Source organism: Lepus europaeus, chromosome X (genome assembly GCF_033115175.1).
Source record: "Lepus europaeus isolate LE1 chromosome X, mLepTim1.pri, whole genome shotgun sequence".
NCBI classification, from domain to species: domain Eukaryota; kingdom Metazoa; phylum Chordata; class Mammalia; order Lagomorpha; family Leporidae; genus Lepus; species Lepus europaeus.
Window position 1 is genome coordinate 97,138,581 of NC_084850.1, and position 16,331 is coordinate 97,154,911.

Here is a 16,331-nt window from a genome sequence, read left to right on the forward strand (position 1 = left end):
GGTTGTAGTGTGGCACATAGATGGGGCTTCCCGGGGAGTTGACAAAGTTCTAATTTATACCTGGGTGTTTTTCACCTTTTAATAAATCAGTAAGCCATAGACTTGATCCATGTGGTTTTATCTGTGTTTTATTTTACAGTGAAAAGATTGCTTTTTAAAAAGAATCTTAGGGGCCTTTGTTGTGGCATAGTGAGTAAGCTACTGCCTGTGACTCCGGCATCCCATTTGGGTGCCAGTTCAAATCTTGGCTGCTCCACTTCCCACCCAGCTCCCTGCTAATGCACCTGGGAAAGCAGCGGAAGATGACCCAAGTGCTTGGGCCCCTGCACCCACGTGAGAGATCTGGAAGAAGTTTCTGAGTCCTGGCTTCAGCCTTGCCCAGTCCTAGCCATGCAGCCACTTAGGGAGTGAACCAGGGGATGGAACATTCTCTCTCTCTCTCTCTCTCCCCCCAACTCTGACTTTCAAATAAATAAATAAATAAATGAGAATCTTGGGACTAAAGGACACAGTTGTTTCCTTCCCTTTCTAAGTACAAATTTTCCATTCTTTATCCCAAACTATTTAAAAGAATCTAATTTGATAAAGTGTTAGATTGAAGACATTTACAGAAATATAACTTTTTCCCTATGAGAAACAGAAACTTCTGTGTACTGAATAGCTGGTGTCAATTGCTATCTTTTTTTTTTCATATAATCTAGCCTTAGGGATATCATTTGTACGAGAGAATATTGTAAAGTTCCCAACATTCGAGAAAATGTTGCCATAGCCTGTGAAAATAACCCTCAAAAAGAACTTGTAATTCTGATTGTCTGTCATGTTTGATAAATTTTTGTCCCAGTAATAAAGTAGCAATTGACATCTATGAGTTGCCAAGAGATTTAAACAATGACTTTCAAGTTGCTCTATCAATTCCGAAGTCCATCTTTGGAATCCTCTCATTTGCAACAGCATGGATGAACCCATTATGTTAGGTGAGATAAGCCAGGCACAGAAAGACAAACTTGGCATTATCTCACTCATAGTGATTACCAGAAGGTGGGGAGGGGAGGAGTAAGGGCGGAATAGAGAGATTTTGGTCAATGGATATGTTACAGTGAGATTGTAGGAACAGCTTCTGGTGGAATATAGTTAATAATATATTGTGTGGCTCAAAATAACTAGAAGGAGGAGTTTTAATGTTCCCACCATGAAGAAATGACAAATGATTGAGGCAATGGATATGCTAATTATTCTAATTTGATCATTACACAATGCATACATGTCTGAAAATATCACACTGTATCACACAAATATGTACAATTATTGGTCAGTCAAAATGCAAATAATATTTTAAGGAACAAGTCCATCATTGGCACCTACTTCCTCACCCATATGAATGAGCTTTAAAATTCCCATTATTTTGGAAACTAAAGCACTTTATAAGGAGATGGAAAATTCTATCTATAACAAAGAGAATAAAAGGAGGCCGAATCTCACAAACATAAAATTCAGAAAGAGACAACATGCATATAACATGGTAAAAATTTAGGGAACTGGCTAACATCTGGGGTGGGGGGGTTAGTGGCTAGCAGGGAGCCTGAGAAGTGGCTTTAAAGGAGAGATAACTATGGAATATTTTGAGGTCTAACTAATACGTTGCCATAACATCGTATTAACTAACATGCTGCCATTATCAGAAGGCGTCTCGAGTTGCATCTTATTTTTCATTTTTCATTGCCCTCTAAATGTATCATTCCATATATCGTTTCCATATAAAGAATGGTGACAAAGGTCTGGGAAAGATTCCCGTATCCTTGGGTCTTCTGACAATTGTACCAATTTACTGCCGTAAGAATTATACCCAAATAAACTACAATCCTGGCAGGGAAATTCAGAAGATTGACCCACTGAAATGGTGGAAGAAAAACAATGCAATCACGCCAAATCTCCAATTAAAAAAAGAAAAGAAAGACAAGACCTTTAGTTCAGCATCACCTGGTCAGCCATTATGCTGCATGGCACGGGGCACATCCTTGGAAGAGCAAAATGTCTCTTGTCAGCAAGCTGGCTTCTCTGGACCCTACATCCTGATGGATTTCCCTTGCCCTTGTCCTTCAGGGAAGCCCTGGGAAGAATACTGAAGACAACTGATCCCGAGGAGCTGTAAGATTATAGTAGGTCAGCTCAGGATGGCACTACCATCTTTCTCCCGGAAACCAGGGTTTTCAGAAGAGCCAGGACTTCCGGTTCTGCTGGGTCAGGCCATAGGCAGGCCCCCATTCTTGAGACTTGAGGTTTTTCCAGTAACACAACTCCTTATTGGAGGCCTGTCAATTTTGGTTTTGTTTTGGAGGGCTTCTGTTGTCCATACATCAATGCCAGAAATTGCTCCAGTACCTTCTAAGGTTCTGATTTGGGGATGCAACCACGGCTACCTTTCTTTTGTAGTTTCTGTCTGCAAAGTCAGTGCAACACGTCAGAACTACATTGATCTCGTTTTTAAAGCTTTTTTCTTAAAATGGTTTGCATTTGAAATAATTGGTGACTCACAGACACCAATCTGATTTTGAGTCTCAGTGCTGCCACTTGCCAGCTGGGTCCCTGGCAAATCTCTTCAATTCCATGAGCCTAAAGATGTTCCTCATCACATCTCCAGCACGTATCCCCACACTCAACACTCAGGACCATGCTCTTGCCAAACGAGTCCCCCTCCCCAGCAGCACGTCCACCAATTAGACCCTTGCCCGACTGTGCAGCAAGCTCTCCACTACCCCAGGCCTGTGACTCCTGAGCACTGTGCAGCCCTACTGCATCTGCTCTTACAACACCAGGGCCTTTGAAGTCTCTAGGATTAAACGCGTGTTCTGTATTGCTGGCTTTGGAGTCTTTCTACCAGCCTGCAACAGCATTATGAGAGTATTAGTGCCTGTTATCTCATGGTCAGGATATACGCGCTTGACAATCTGGTGACCCAACTGATTTCATCCTGCCTCCAAATGCTATTTTCCTTGGCCACTGCCCAGATCCATGCCTTTTATCATTTCCCCTTTCTCCCTTAGGGCTCCAGCTTCCCCTCCCTTCATAAACAACCCTCCACTAAACCTTGTTCTTGCTGTCTCAGATCCTTACAACACACTCCCTGGAATTCCTGCCCCATGTTGCCCAAACCCTCCTACCTTTCCAACTTCTCTAGATATTCTTTTCTCTTCTTGCTTTAACTCAACCCTGGCAATCCCGAATCACCCTGCTCTGGCTGCAGCCCTCTTTGGTGAGGGCGCTTCTTTTCATACTTTTCTCACACGTCAGAGTGGAAGTATAAAGATGGTGTCATCATGAGCCCCACAGTACTACTGCCAACCAATATTGCCTCTGTCATGAAAAGGGGCATGCTCCCTGTGTGGCTTCCGCATTTGGCTTTACCACCCTCCATTACTGTCAACTACAAACCTACGAGGCACACTGCTCCATACATTTGTAACCTTGGCACTTCAAGTAACAAGCCTCTTCATAGCAAGTCCTGCTCTCATCTGGGTAAATCCAATGTCCATTCTATCCAACAACTTGGACTTTTGCTTTGCATAAACTCGAATCCAATATCCTTTTGTTCTGCTCAGGCCCATCCCTTATGCCTAAACTCACATCCTGCATTCTATAAGAAAGTGAAACTTCTCTACTTTAAAAACTTCTTGCTCTGGGGTCAGTGCTATGGCGTAGCCGGTAAAGCTGCCACCTGCAGGACTGGCATCCCATATTGCCATTAGTTCGTGTTGCGGCTACTCCACTTCCAATCTAGCTCTCTGCTATGGCCTGGGAAAGCAGTGGAAGATGGCCCAAGTCCTTGGGCCCCTGAACCCACATGGGAGACCCGGAAGAAGCTCCTGGCTCTTGGCTTCAGATGGGCCGAGACCTGGCCATTGTGGCCATCTGGGGAGTGAACCCTCACCTGGAAGACTCTCTCTCTCTCTCTTTCTCTTTCTCTACCTCTGCCTCTCTATTACTCTGCCTTTCAAATAAATAAATAAAAATCTTTTAAATAATACTTCTTGCTCAAATATCCTACTGTGATCGTTGTGTCCTCTCCATACACCACTGGGTTCTGCTCAACTCTTGCTAAACTTCCTAAGGATTGTTAGAAGAGCTGACTCATCTAACGTCCCCCTTGCTTTATCTTTCTGATGTCCTCATTTTCTCTCATCCAACTGCAAATCCATGGTTCAAAGACCGTCTTGTTAATACCCCCGATTTCCATTCCTTGTTGCGTTTCCTTGCAACATTAGAATGAACACCAACCACAGATTACAAGTCCTCTGTATGCTTACATTTGGCAGCCAAGCAAAGCCAGACAAAGTCTCAGAATGTGGCAGACTGTTATCACTCTCGATAAATGGTGATGAATGCCAACGGAACAGGGATGTATCTTTTTGTGGTTTTTCTTTTATCATCTCTTCCTCTTCCATTATCATCAAGACTCTCCCTCTATATCCCTTCACAGAACACTCAGCAAATAATTTTATCCTCCTTCACAAACAAACAGGAATTATCAGCTGGGAACGACCTCATCTTTCCACCACTGAATCTATGAGCCTATTGCCGGTTGCACGGAGCATCCTGCCTTCCCCCTTGTCTAACACTCACCCAGCACCTGTACTTTGTCCCTGCTGTGTCTGGAAGTGTTTGTTGATCATCCACTCACCCTCCTTTCTTTTCACTTCTTTCCCCCTCCATGAGCTCCCTTTCCCGAGCGTTAACCTGCACTCCCGTGTATTGAAAGACTAGGACAGGTGGCGCTGGACCCGTTTCCTCCTTAGTCTTACGCTGCTCAGCCGCCCTCACTGTGGTTTGAGCGTCCAGTAGTGCTAAAGGTGCTTTGCTAAGGTCACCGAACACCAACGGGCTGCTAAGTCAGCGGCCACTTCCTAGGCCTCACCCCACTGAGCCCTCATCAGCACCCGACACGCAGGGGTCAGTCCCATGTGGAACCGTCTTGAAAACACATCCCTACCATTTGGCCAGAAACGTCTACTCTAGCCAAGTACTGACGGGGAAAATGCTCCAGGGTCCTCCTAAGCCACTTCTTTTTCTCCTGTTCTGGCTTCCCAAGCTATGTCACACACACCTGTGGATCTGAGGGACGCCTGTGTGCAATGCAGACCGCTCACTATAGGAAATTCGGATAGTACAGAACAGCACAAAGAGCCAGGAAGACAATTTCCTAAACTGCCACACTCCACGGCGGGCGTCATTAACATCAGGTGGGCACCTCAGACGTCTCCCAGTGCCTAAGGAAACGTTGTTATTAAGTTCTTCTCTGCGACGCCGTGCTAGTGGGCCATTTTCTTCTGTCCCTTGGGTTGTGTTTTCCTTCAGATTTGGTTTTCAGCCTGCCTGCATATGATGCTCTTGTTTTCTTCTTGCTTTGTTGTGTTTGCATAATAGCCTGCTTTTTTTCAACTTCCTCACACTTCAGTGGAAAGCTCGGCGTGGTCTGCTCTCGTCTCGGATGCAGGCTGCACGGATCCCCCCACACCACACGCTCCTGAACCGAGACCTCTTGCCCCCTTCTCCGGGCTGAGCTGTAACACGTGTGTGTAGCTGTCCAAGTCACGGCAGCTTTCGCATTACGGAGCTGCGGCAGGTCGTGCTGGTGAGGCTGAATCTTGACTTGGAGGGTCTGGGCACCACCACTTTTCAAACTTGTGGCCTGAGGGGCTCCTGCCTTGTTATTTTTTTTAAAGATTCATTTATTTATTTGAAAGGCAGAGTTACTAGAGGCAGAGGCAAAGAGAGAGAGGGCGGCCTTCTATCCACTGGTTTACTTCCCAAATGACTACAAGAGGCAGAGCTGGGCAGATCCAAAGCAAGGAGCCAGGAGCAAGGAGCCAGGAGCCTCTTCCCGGTCTCCCATGTGGGTGTAGGGGCCTAAGGACTTGGGTCATCTTCTACTGCTTTCCCAGGCCATAGCAGAGAGCAGCATCAGAAATGGAGCAGCCGGGTCTCGAACCGGCGCCCATATGAGATGCCAGCATTGTGGGCTGTGTCTTTACTGGGCACAATGCCGGCCCCCTGCCTTGTTTTGTTGTGATTTGCTGTGCTGTGTGCTGGCCTGCCCCACTTTTCCTTTATGAGCCAATGGAGAAAGGGAATTTGCAGATTCCACCTTTTGCCATCAAGTTTTTCCTTGGCAGCTGAGAGAATAACATCGATTTGCAGTCCAGACTTCTCTTCCATTCTCTAGAGCCACATAACCAACAGGGTCATTTACATCTCCTCTTATCTTCTGGGCAGCCTCTGTGCTTGGCCTACTCAGCAACCATTTCCTGCCCCACCTTTCCTACTCAGATCATTTCACAGGTACACCTTGGCTTCAAGGCCTGATCTAAATAAGTGATGGTAATTTCAATCATCTTACGTATTGATTGGCTGAAGGGTGGTGTATTGTTTGGGGTTCTCGAGAGAAGCAGAACCAGGAATGTTTTTATATTTATGTGTGTTGTCATGTATGTGTGTCTGTGTGTATCTACCTGTCTGCCCATGTACACCCTCAAGGGTACTTCAAAAACTTCTCGGAGGGGCAGGCATTGTTGTCAGCAGGTTTAGCTGCTGCTTTGGATGCCCATATCCTCTAGTGGAGTCCCGGTTTTTCCATGCTTTCAATCCAGCTCCTTATTAATGTACCTGGGAGGTAGCAAACAATGGTGCAAGTACTTGGGTTCCTGGATGGAGTTCATAGTTCCTGGCTCCTGCCTGGCCTAGTCACAGCTGCCACAGGCATCTGAAGAGTGAACCAGTAAGTGCAACATTTCTCTCTCTCTCTCTCTCTCTCTCTCTCTCTCTCTCTCCAGCTCTCCAGCACTTGCTGTCGTTCTGCCTTTCAAATGAAAATATTCTAAATGTTAATAGAAAGTGGATTTGAAAGATGTTTGTCACAAAAAAGTTTGAAACCCATGCATACCATTTTTTGTAATATACATTTATTATGATCTTTTAAAAACAGATTTATTGATTTTTATTTACATGAAAGGCATAGTTACAGAGAGAGGGGGAGAAAGAGAGAGAGAGAGAGATCATCCATCTGCTGATTCGCTAACCAAATGTCTGTAACAATCAAAGCTAGAAGCCTGGAAGTTCATCTGGGTCTCCCATGTGGATGGTAGGGTTCCAAGCCTTCAAGCCCTCTTCCATTGCTTTCCCAGCCATATTAGCAGGAGCTGGATTGGAATTGGAGCAGCTGGGACTTGAATTGGCACTCATAGGGGATGCCAACATCACAGGTGGCTTGGCTTGGTATGCCACAACATCAACTGCATTTATCATACTCCTTTTAAAAATGTTTATTTCTTGTTTTATTTACCTACTTGAAAGGCAGAGAGAGAGGTGGGGTGGGGGACATCTTTCATCTACTGGTTCACTTCCCAAATGTGCATAACACCCAGGCATGGGCCAGAGCATGAAACGAGAGCCCAGATATTGATCCAGGTCTCCCAGGTCAGAGACAGGGACCCAAGTACTGGAGCCATCATCTGCTGCCTCCCAGGGTGCATTAGCAGGAAGCTGGATCAGAAATGGAGTATCTGGGACTTGAGTCCACACTCTGATACAGGTGTGTCAAAAGGAGGTGTCCCAAAAGGAAACTTAACCTACACTGTGCCACAATGCCCCCACTCTGTATCATGACATTTCTAATGACTGTGTGTGTGTGTGTGTGTGTGTGAATTTATTAGGAAATTGGCTCACACATTCACAGAAGTTGAAGAGCTCCACAATGGCCATCTGCACACTGGAGAGACAGAAGCTGAGAGCAATGATTCAGTATAGAGAGGCCAGAAGCCTCTGGGAACCAGGGAGGCTGAATTTCAGCTGATGATCTGAGGCTGAAGGCCTGAGAGCCCCCGGACAGCCACTTGCTGAGTGTGGGAAACTTCAAAGGAGTTGATGCAACGGATATTAGATAAGCTGGACATGCTTCTGGATTAGCTAGGAATCTTGTGTTCTCTCCTCTTGTTTGCTGGCCTGCCAGAGCTGGAGCTTCACCCTCACTAATGATTAGTCAGAATTATTTCATTGCAAAGTGATAGAAACCAACCTTGAACTTCCTGAAGTCAGAAGAAGAAGAAGAAGAAGAAAAGAAGAAAGAGAGAGAGAGGAAGGAAGGAAGGAAGAGAGAGAGAGAGAGAGAGAGAGAGAGAGAGAGAGAGAGAAAGGAACGAAGGAAAGAAGGAAGGTAGGAAGGAAGGAAAGAAAAAATAAAACTTTGTTCACCAAATACAAGAAACTGTCAAGTCCATGAGCAATCCAATTACAGGAAATGCTAAGATGCTGTGGGGTCTCAAGAGAGACAGAAAGAAGGGATTATTAAAATGCTGTGATGATTCAAGGTTCTTGAGTTCAATTAACAAAACTTGTCCTTGGCTAATTCAAATACAAAAGGAACTTATTGCAAGAATGCTGTGGTTCACATATGTTCCCTCTAGCTATTCATAATGAAGAAATGATTGCAAAAGATTCCAGGTAATTTGCACCTCTAACTGGTTCTTGAATCAGAGGAGCTCAGAGGGCCACAGTGTAAAATCTCTTTACATTTCTCCCACTTTCACCTTTAAGTATGCTACACAATTGTACCTTCTCCACCTCTTGGTGACGTCTCATGCTGAGTCTACAGTTACTCATCACCTTCATAAAAATAACTGCCTAATTTTCAGATATTTGAAAAAAACACACACTACTGAAAAATTTGTAAAAGGCTAATCCAGTCTAAGTAGACTCCGACTTCTCCTTGACTTAAAGTGTATTTTCTTTTCTGCTACTGAATGTAAGCCCAGGACTTACAGAGGATGTACTCTGTCCTAAAACACCCAACTCTCTCCTCAGAAACCCCAATTTTGGAGCTGGCGCCTGTAGCATAGTAGGTTAAGCCTCCATCTGTGGCACCAGCATCCTACATGGGCGCTGATTCATGTTCCGTCTGCTCCACTTCTGATCCAACTCTCTGCTCATGTCTTGGGAAAGCAGTGGAAGATGGCTCCAGTACTTGGGGCCCTACCACCCACATGGGACACCTGGAAGAGGTCCTGGCTCCTGGCTTCATATTGGCCCAGCTCCAGCTGTTGCAGCCATTTGGGGAGTGAACCAGCGGATGACAGATCTCTCTCTCTCTCTTCTCCCCCACCCATAACTCTGCGTCTCAAAAAAATAAATATTTATTAAAAAACAAAACCAGTCTCTCCTAGAGCTGGGGGCGAGAAGGATGTACTTTGCAGAATTTGAACTTTGTTAGCTAGCTCTGGACGCTTAGTGCAGCTCTATGAATTTCCAGGGATGGTTAATATGAACTAGATCTGTTCCTGGTTTTCTCTAAAATACTTTGAAATACCAGAAATTCCTTGGTATGTTGTGAAGGAAGTAATTAAACTGAATTTAAAAAACTCTGGGGAAAGCTGGAAAGGAACTATCACGTGTGTCACCTCACGCCTTGACTATGCAATTCTAAGTTGAGCCACAAACTCTCCCTATACAATTTGGCCTCTGTGTTGGAAAAGAAAATGCCAGAATATTTTAAACTGCTCTTCTCAATGGCTATGGAATGCGTATGAGAAACACTGCAGTTAAATTGGAATCGCTGGTCTTAGTGAGGGTGAAGAGACCTCTGAGCAAGTAGGGCCAACCAACGGTTTTTGAGCAGCACAGGAACTGTGTGTCTGGGACTATAAGGAGCAATGTACAGTTGCTCCTTAGGTACAGTCTGTAACAACCAATTCTACTGTAGAAAAGAATTTGAGGGGCTGGCGCTGTGGCACAGCAGGTTAAAGCCCCAGCCTGCAGTGCCAGTATCCCATATGGGCGCCAGGTCGAGTCCTGGCTGCTTTGCTGCTCCATTTCTAATCCAGCTCCCTTCTAATGTGCCTTAGAAAGCAGCGGAAGATAGTGCAAGTGCTTGGGTCCCTGCACCCACGTGGGAGACTTGGAAGAAGATCCAGGCTCCCGGCTTCAGCTTGACCCAGCCCTGGTCGTTGTGGCCATTTGGGGAATGAACCAGCAAATGGAGGATCTGTTTCTCTGTCTCTGTCTCTGTCTCTCTCTCTCTCTCTCCCTCTCTCTCTGTAACTCTGCCTTTCAAATAAATAAAATAAATCTTAAAAAAAAGAAAAGAATTTGAGGGGAAGAGCATGAAATGAGAATTTTTGAGGAGATGGAATGGCTAATTACCTTGATTTGATCATTACACATTGCACACATGCAATGAGGTCGGGAATGGCCAAATGTTAGAGGCCACTGGCCGTGGTAAATTTATCATGGAGTCTGGATGAATGCAATGGATGCACAATCCACTAGAGGCTCCCATAGGGTTTGGACAATTGTTTGAGGGAATCCTATCCCCTATAAGCAGAACAAAGTTGATGTGGTGAGATGAAGTGAAGCAGATAGTTTAGGCATATCCCTAAGTTCTTCTTTTTTTTAAGATTTATTTTATTTATTTGAAAGACAGAGTTACAGAGAGAGGGAGAGACAGAGAGAAAGGTCTTCCATCCACTGGTTCACTCCCCAGATGGCCGCAATGGCCACAGCTGCGCCTATCTGAAGCCAGGAGCCAGGAGACCCTCCAGGTCTCCCACGTGGGTGCAGGAGCCCAAGGACTTGGGCCATCTTCCACTGCTTTCCCAGGCCATAGCAGAGAGCTGGATGGGAAGAGGAGCAGCCAGGACTAGAACTGGAGCCCATATAGGATGCCGGTGCTTCAGGCCAGGGCGTTAACCCGCTGTGCCACAGCACCGGCCCCTATCCCTAAGTTCTTAAAGCTGGGGTGGCTGAAGGAAAATTCATGTACTCAAAAATATTTATTGAGCAATAAGTAGGTGGTAGTTACTGGGGGAGACACTGAATAAAGAGTCACGAGCCAACATATAGATTTCCCTAGGCTAGAAAGAAAGGTAGGCATGCCAAGAGGAAACAGTGTGATGGTGGCACTGTGGGAGAAGTAGAGGAGCTGTAGGAGCACACACATGACAATGATGGTCTCAAGGCCTTTCCTGGAGGAACTGACGTCTGAAATCAGACCTGAAGAATGAGAAGGGCAAAGAGAAGAGAAAGGTTACACTCTCAGTTGAATACATATTAGCTATGGGTGAAGAAAGATGAAGGGGTAAAAATTATGATCAAAGAGCTTAAAGGATAACTGTGTCAGGATAGGCAGTGTGGTGTAGTGGGTTAAGCCATCAGTTAGGATTAGTGCTGGTTTGAATCCAACTTCCTGCCAAAGAATCCTGGGAAGCAGCAGATGATGGTCCAAGTACTTGGGCCCCTGCCACCCATGTGCGAGACCCAGATGGAGTTCCAGGCTCCTGGCTTTGACCTGATCCAGCCCTGGCTGTTGTGGCCATCTGGGGGAGTGACCCAGCAGATGAAAGATTCTCTCTCTCTCCCTCTCCCTCCCCCTTCCCCTCCCCCTCCCTCTCCCTCTCTCTCTCCCTCTCATTCTCTCTCTTCTTTTCAAATAGTTGAAAATAAAAAAGGAAAAACAAGAATAACTGTGTTTATAAGTGTAGATGACTAGATCTCCTGATTATTCCATACTTTCCCTTTCCACGTGCTGTCAAATTTGTAGACATATTAAATGATCAAAGAAGTAGACCAAGATTTCTTTTAAACGTGAAGTAAAAAAAAATTAAAGGAAGTCACAAAGGCCAAGAGTGAAGAGGAAATCGGAACACAATGCTACAAGCACATAATGAGACACCATGGCCTCTCTGAAGTAAGTTACTAGTTTTGCTAGCAGTATCTGAGTTTTAATGACCAGCGAGGATGAGAAACAGTGTTGGTAAGGAGTTGGCAACTCCCATGATGATTTTTGGTTGGGATTTACTCCACATTCATCACCTAGGATCCTTCAGTCTGGTAGATTAACATTAAATACGCTCCCAGACTGGTGAGATTCGAGGCTGTAGCTGCCTGGCAGAATCAAAGCCAGAACTTTTCTGAAGGCACATTCTCCACAGGACTCCCACAAGGCCCTATCAAATAGGAGCTCAAATTCCATTCTCATAAAACACAGGAAGAAACAATCTCCTATGAAGAAGAAACAGCAGAAAGGGAAAAAAGCATAATTAGATCCCTAGGAATTTCGGCTAACAGAATTATCATATAGACATTAAGAAACAGTAAGTTAAACTAAGAGACATAAAAGAAGATGTGCAAAGTATTTTTTAAATGGCTGTAAAAAGAGAAAACTTACAGAATTGAAAAATATAGCCATTTCATGGAAAGCCAAGACACTCTGGCAAAAAAAAAAAAAAAAAAAAAAAAACCCTAACTGAAAGATCTCTGCGAGTGAGATCCCAGTGGAAAGAACGGGGCCATCAAAGAAGGAGGTGCCTTTCTCTGAAGGGAGGAGAGAACTTCCACTTTGACTATGACCCTATCGGAATAAGATCAAAGTCAGCAAACTCTAAAGGCTTCCATAGCCCTGGCAACTCATGACTAGAGCCTAGGGAGATTACTGACGCCATGAACAGGAGTGTCAAATTGTTAAGTCAGCAACAGAAGTCACTGTGTACTTACATCCCATGTGGGATCTGTCCTTAATGTGTTGTCCAATGTGAAGTAATGCTATAACTAGTACTGAAACAGTATTTTTACACTTTGTGTTTCTGTGTGGGTGCAACTGATGAGATCTTTACTTAGCATATACTGAATTGATCTTCTGTATATAAAGATAATTGAAATGAAAAAAAAAAACCTGGTGTTAAATTGGAAATTGCATAGAAAATTAATTGATTTTTAAAAAATATCATGTAGGATCTCTGTCTTTAATGTGCTGTACACTGTTATTTAATGCTATAGCTAGTACTCCAACAGTATTTTTTCACTTTGTGTTGCTATGTGGGGGCAAACTGTTGAAATCTTTACTTAATATATACTAAACTGATCTTCTGTATATAAAGAGAATTGAAAATGAATCTTGATGTGAATGGAAGGGGAGAGGGAGCGGGAAAGGGGAGGGTTGCAGGTGGGAGGGAGTTTTTTTTGGGGGGAAGCCATTGTAATCCATAAGCTGTACTTTCGAAATTTACATTCATTAAATAAAAGTTAAAAAAATAAAAATAAAAATAAATAAATAAATAAAAAGAAAAATATAGCCATTGATAAGATTAACTATACAAGTTAAACAGAACACTAAGCTGAAGGGAGGGGCCGGTGCTATGACGTAGTGGGTAAAGCCGCTGTTTGCACTGCTGACATCCCATATGGGCGCTGGTTTGAGTCCCAGCTGCTTCATTTCTGATCCAGCTCTCTGCTGTGGCCTGGGACAGCAGTGGAAGATGGCCCAAGTCCTTGGGCCCCTGCACCCACGTGGGAGACCTGAAAGAAGTTCCTGGCTCCTGGCTTCGGATCGGCACAGCTCTGGCCGTTGCAGTCAATTGGGGAGTGAACCAGTGGATGAAAGACCTCTCTCCCTCTCTCTCTCTCTCTGCCTCTCCTTCTCTCTCTGTGTAACTCCGACGTTCAAATAAATAAATCTTAAAAACAAGCTGAAGGGAGATGTGATGATGTAGAAGACAGATCTGATAAAATTATTTAGAATACAGCAGAAAGGGAATAAAGATGGAGACTATGAAGGAGATTTCCCTGTATATTCCAAGACAGAAGTGTAGACAGAATACTTGAAGATTTATTTATTTATTTATTTGAAAGGCAGAGTTACAGAAAGGCAGAGAAAGGGGAAGAGAGAGAGAGGGAGAGGGAGAGGGAGAGGGAGAGGGAGAGGGAGAGGGAGAGGGAGAGAGAGAGAGAGAGGTCTTCCATCTACTGATTCACTCACCAGATGGTGGTAAAGGCCGGAGCTGAGCCGATCTGAAGTCAGGAGCCAGGAGCTTCCTCTGAGTCTCCCGCATGGGTGCAGGGTCCCAAGGACTTGGGCCATCTTCTACTGCTTTCCCAGGCCATAGCAGAGAACTGGATCAGAAATGGAGGAGCCAGGACTTGAACCGGCAGCCATGTAGGATGCCAGCACTGCAGGCGGTGGCTTTACCCACTATACCACAGTGCCCGCCTTTAAAATGCAATGGTTGACCTTTCTGCCTGCGGACACCGCCGAGGAAGCATCGTCGAGTTCTCTCTTCCCACCGCCGTCATGTCATGTCGAAGTCAGAGTCCCCGAAGGAGCCCGAGCAGCTGCGGAAGCTCTTTATTGGAGGACTGAGCTTTGAGACGACCGATGAGAGCCTGAGGAGCCATTTTGAGCAATGGGGCACGCTCACGGACTGCGTGGTAATGAGAGACCCGAACACCAAGCGCTCCAGGGGCTTTGGGTTTGTCACCTACGCCACCGTGGAGGAGGTGGATGCGGCCATGAATGCAAGGCCACACAAAGTGGATGGAAGAGTTGTGGAACCAAAGAGGGCTGTGTCGAGAGAAGATTCCCAAAGACCATGCGCCCACCTCACTGTGAAAAAGATCTTCGTGGGTGGCATTAAAGAAGACACTGAAGAGCATCACCTCCGAGATTACTTTGAGCAGTACGGGAAAATCGAGGTGATTGAGATCATGACTGACCGAGGCAGTGGCAAGAAGAGGGGCTTTGCTTTCGTGACCTTCGACGACCATGACTCCGTGGATAAGATTGTCATTCAGAAATACCACACTGTGAACGGCCACAACTGTGAAGTGAGGAAGGCCCTGTCGAAGCAGGAGATGGCCAGCGCTTCGTCCACCCCGAGAGGTGGCTTTGGCGGCAGCCGCGGCGGTGGTGGTTATGGTGGCAGTGGGGATGGTTACAATGGATTTGGTAATGACGGAAGCAATTTTGGAGGCAGCGGAGGCTACAATGATTTTGGCAATTACAACAATCAATCTTCAAATTTTGGACCCATGAAGGGAGGAAATTTTGGAGGCAGAAGCTCTGGCCCCTATGGTGGTGGCGGCCAATATTTTGCCAAACCACGAAATCAAGGTGGCTATGGCGGTTCTAGCAGCAGCAGCAGCTATGGCAGTGGCAGAAGGTTTTAATGACTACCAGGAAACAAAGCTTAGCAGGAGAGGAGAGCCAGAGAAGTGACAGGGAGGCTCCAGGTTACAACAGATTTGTGAACTCAGCCAAGCACAGTGGTGGCAGGGCCTGGCTGCTACAAAGAAGACATGTTTTAGACAATACTCATGTGTATGGGCAAAAAAACTCGAGGACTGTATTTGTGACTAATTGTATAACAGGTTATTTTAGTTTCTGTTCTGTGGAAAGTGTAAAGCATCCCAACAAAGGGTTTTAATGTAGTTTTTTCTTTTTTTTTTCTTTTGCACCCATGCTGTTGATTGCTAAATGTAATAGTCTGATCATGACCCTGAATAAATGTGTCTTTTTAAAAAAAATAATAAAATAAAATGTAATGGTTGAGAATATTTTAGAATTGCTGAAATATATGAATACTCAGATTCAGGAAGCCAATAGCATCTGAAAAAAATGCTCAACATTACTAATCTTCAGTAAAACTACAAAGAAATATCACCTCACCTTAAATTTCCTATCATCAAAAAGTCAAACAAACAAATGCTGGCAAGGATGAGGAGAAAGAGGAACTTACATACACTGCTGGGGAGAGTGTAAATTAGTACAACCGTATGGAAAACAGTATAGAGTTTCCTCAAAAAACTTAAATTAGAACTACCATAGGATCCATCTATCCCACTATTAGGTAGACCATCCAAAGGAAATGAAATCAGTATATCAAAGAGGTACCTGCACAGTTGTGTTTATCACAACACTATTTACAATAGCCAAGACATGAGATCAACCAGTGGATGGATAAAGTAAATGTGAGATATGTGGCTCTCCCATAATTTGCAGTAACATGGATGGAACTAGAGGATTTCATGTTAAGTAAAATCAGCCAGACACAGAAAGATAGAGTAGATTCTCACTCAGTTTGGGGGGTTAAAAATTTAAGCATACACAGAGAGTAGACTAGAAGTCAGTGGAGGCTAGAAAGAGGAGTAAGAAGGGCGACTAGTGAAAGGATAGATAATGGCTGGCAAAGCAAAGTTGAGGGGGTAGAGTTCCAATGTTATGTAGAATAGGGCAACTAGATTCGACAACAACTAATTCTACCTTAGAAAAGAATTTGAGGGGAAGAATTTGAAATGAGATTATTTGAGGAGATGGAAATGCTACTTACCTTGATTTGATCATTACACATCGCACACATGGATCACATTACAATACTGTAAAACAATAAGTTGTTCAACAATTATATGCTGACTGTAAAAAGATATGGAATCAACTGAGGTGTCCATATATATATACAATGGAATGTTATCCAACCATAAAGATGAATGGAATCATGTCATTGAAGCAACATGGATGG

General features: G+C 44.5%; 1 protein-coding gene across 1 annotated transcript; it reads left to right on the top strand.

The window, feature by feature from the left end:
* The first annotated feature begins 14,112 nt into the window (after positions 1–14,112).
* LOC133752962 (heterogeneous nuclear ribonucleoprotein A1-like) lies at positions 14,113–15,255 on the top strand. The gene has a single exon (XM_062183272.1). It carries the CDS (start codon positions 14,113–14,115, stop codon positions 14,980–14,982), a length of 870 nt encoding a protein of 289 aa, XP_062039256.1. The 3' UTR covers positions 14,983–15,255.
* Positions 15,256–16,331: the final 1,076 nt, after the last annotated feature.

What these genes read in the sequence shown, in the direction of transcription:
- LOC133752962 (XM_062183272.1), top strand. Translation starts at nt 14,113, where the DNA reads ATGTCGAAGTCAGAGTCCCCGAAGGAGCCCGAGCAGCTGCGGAAGCTC.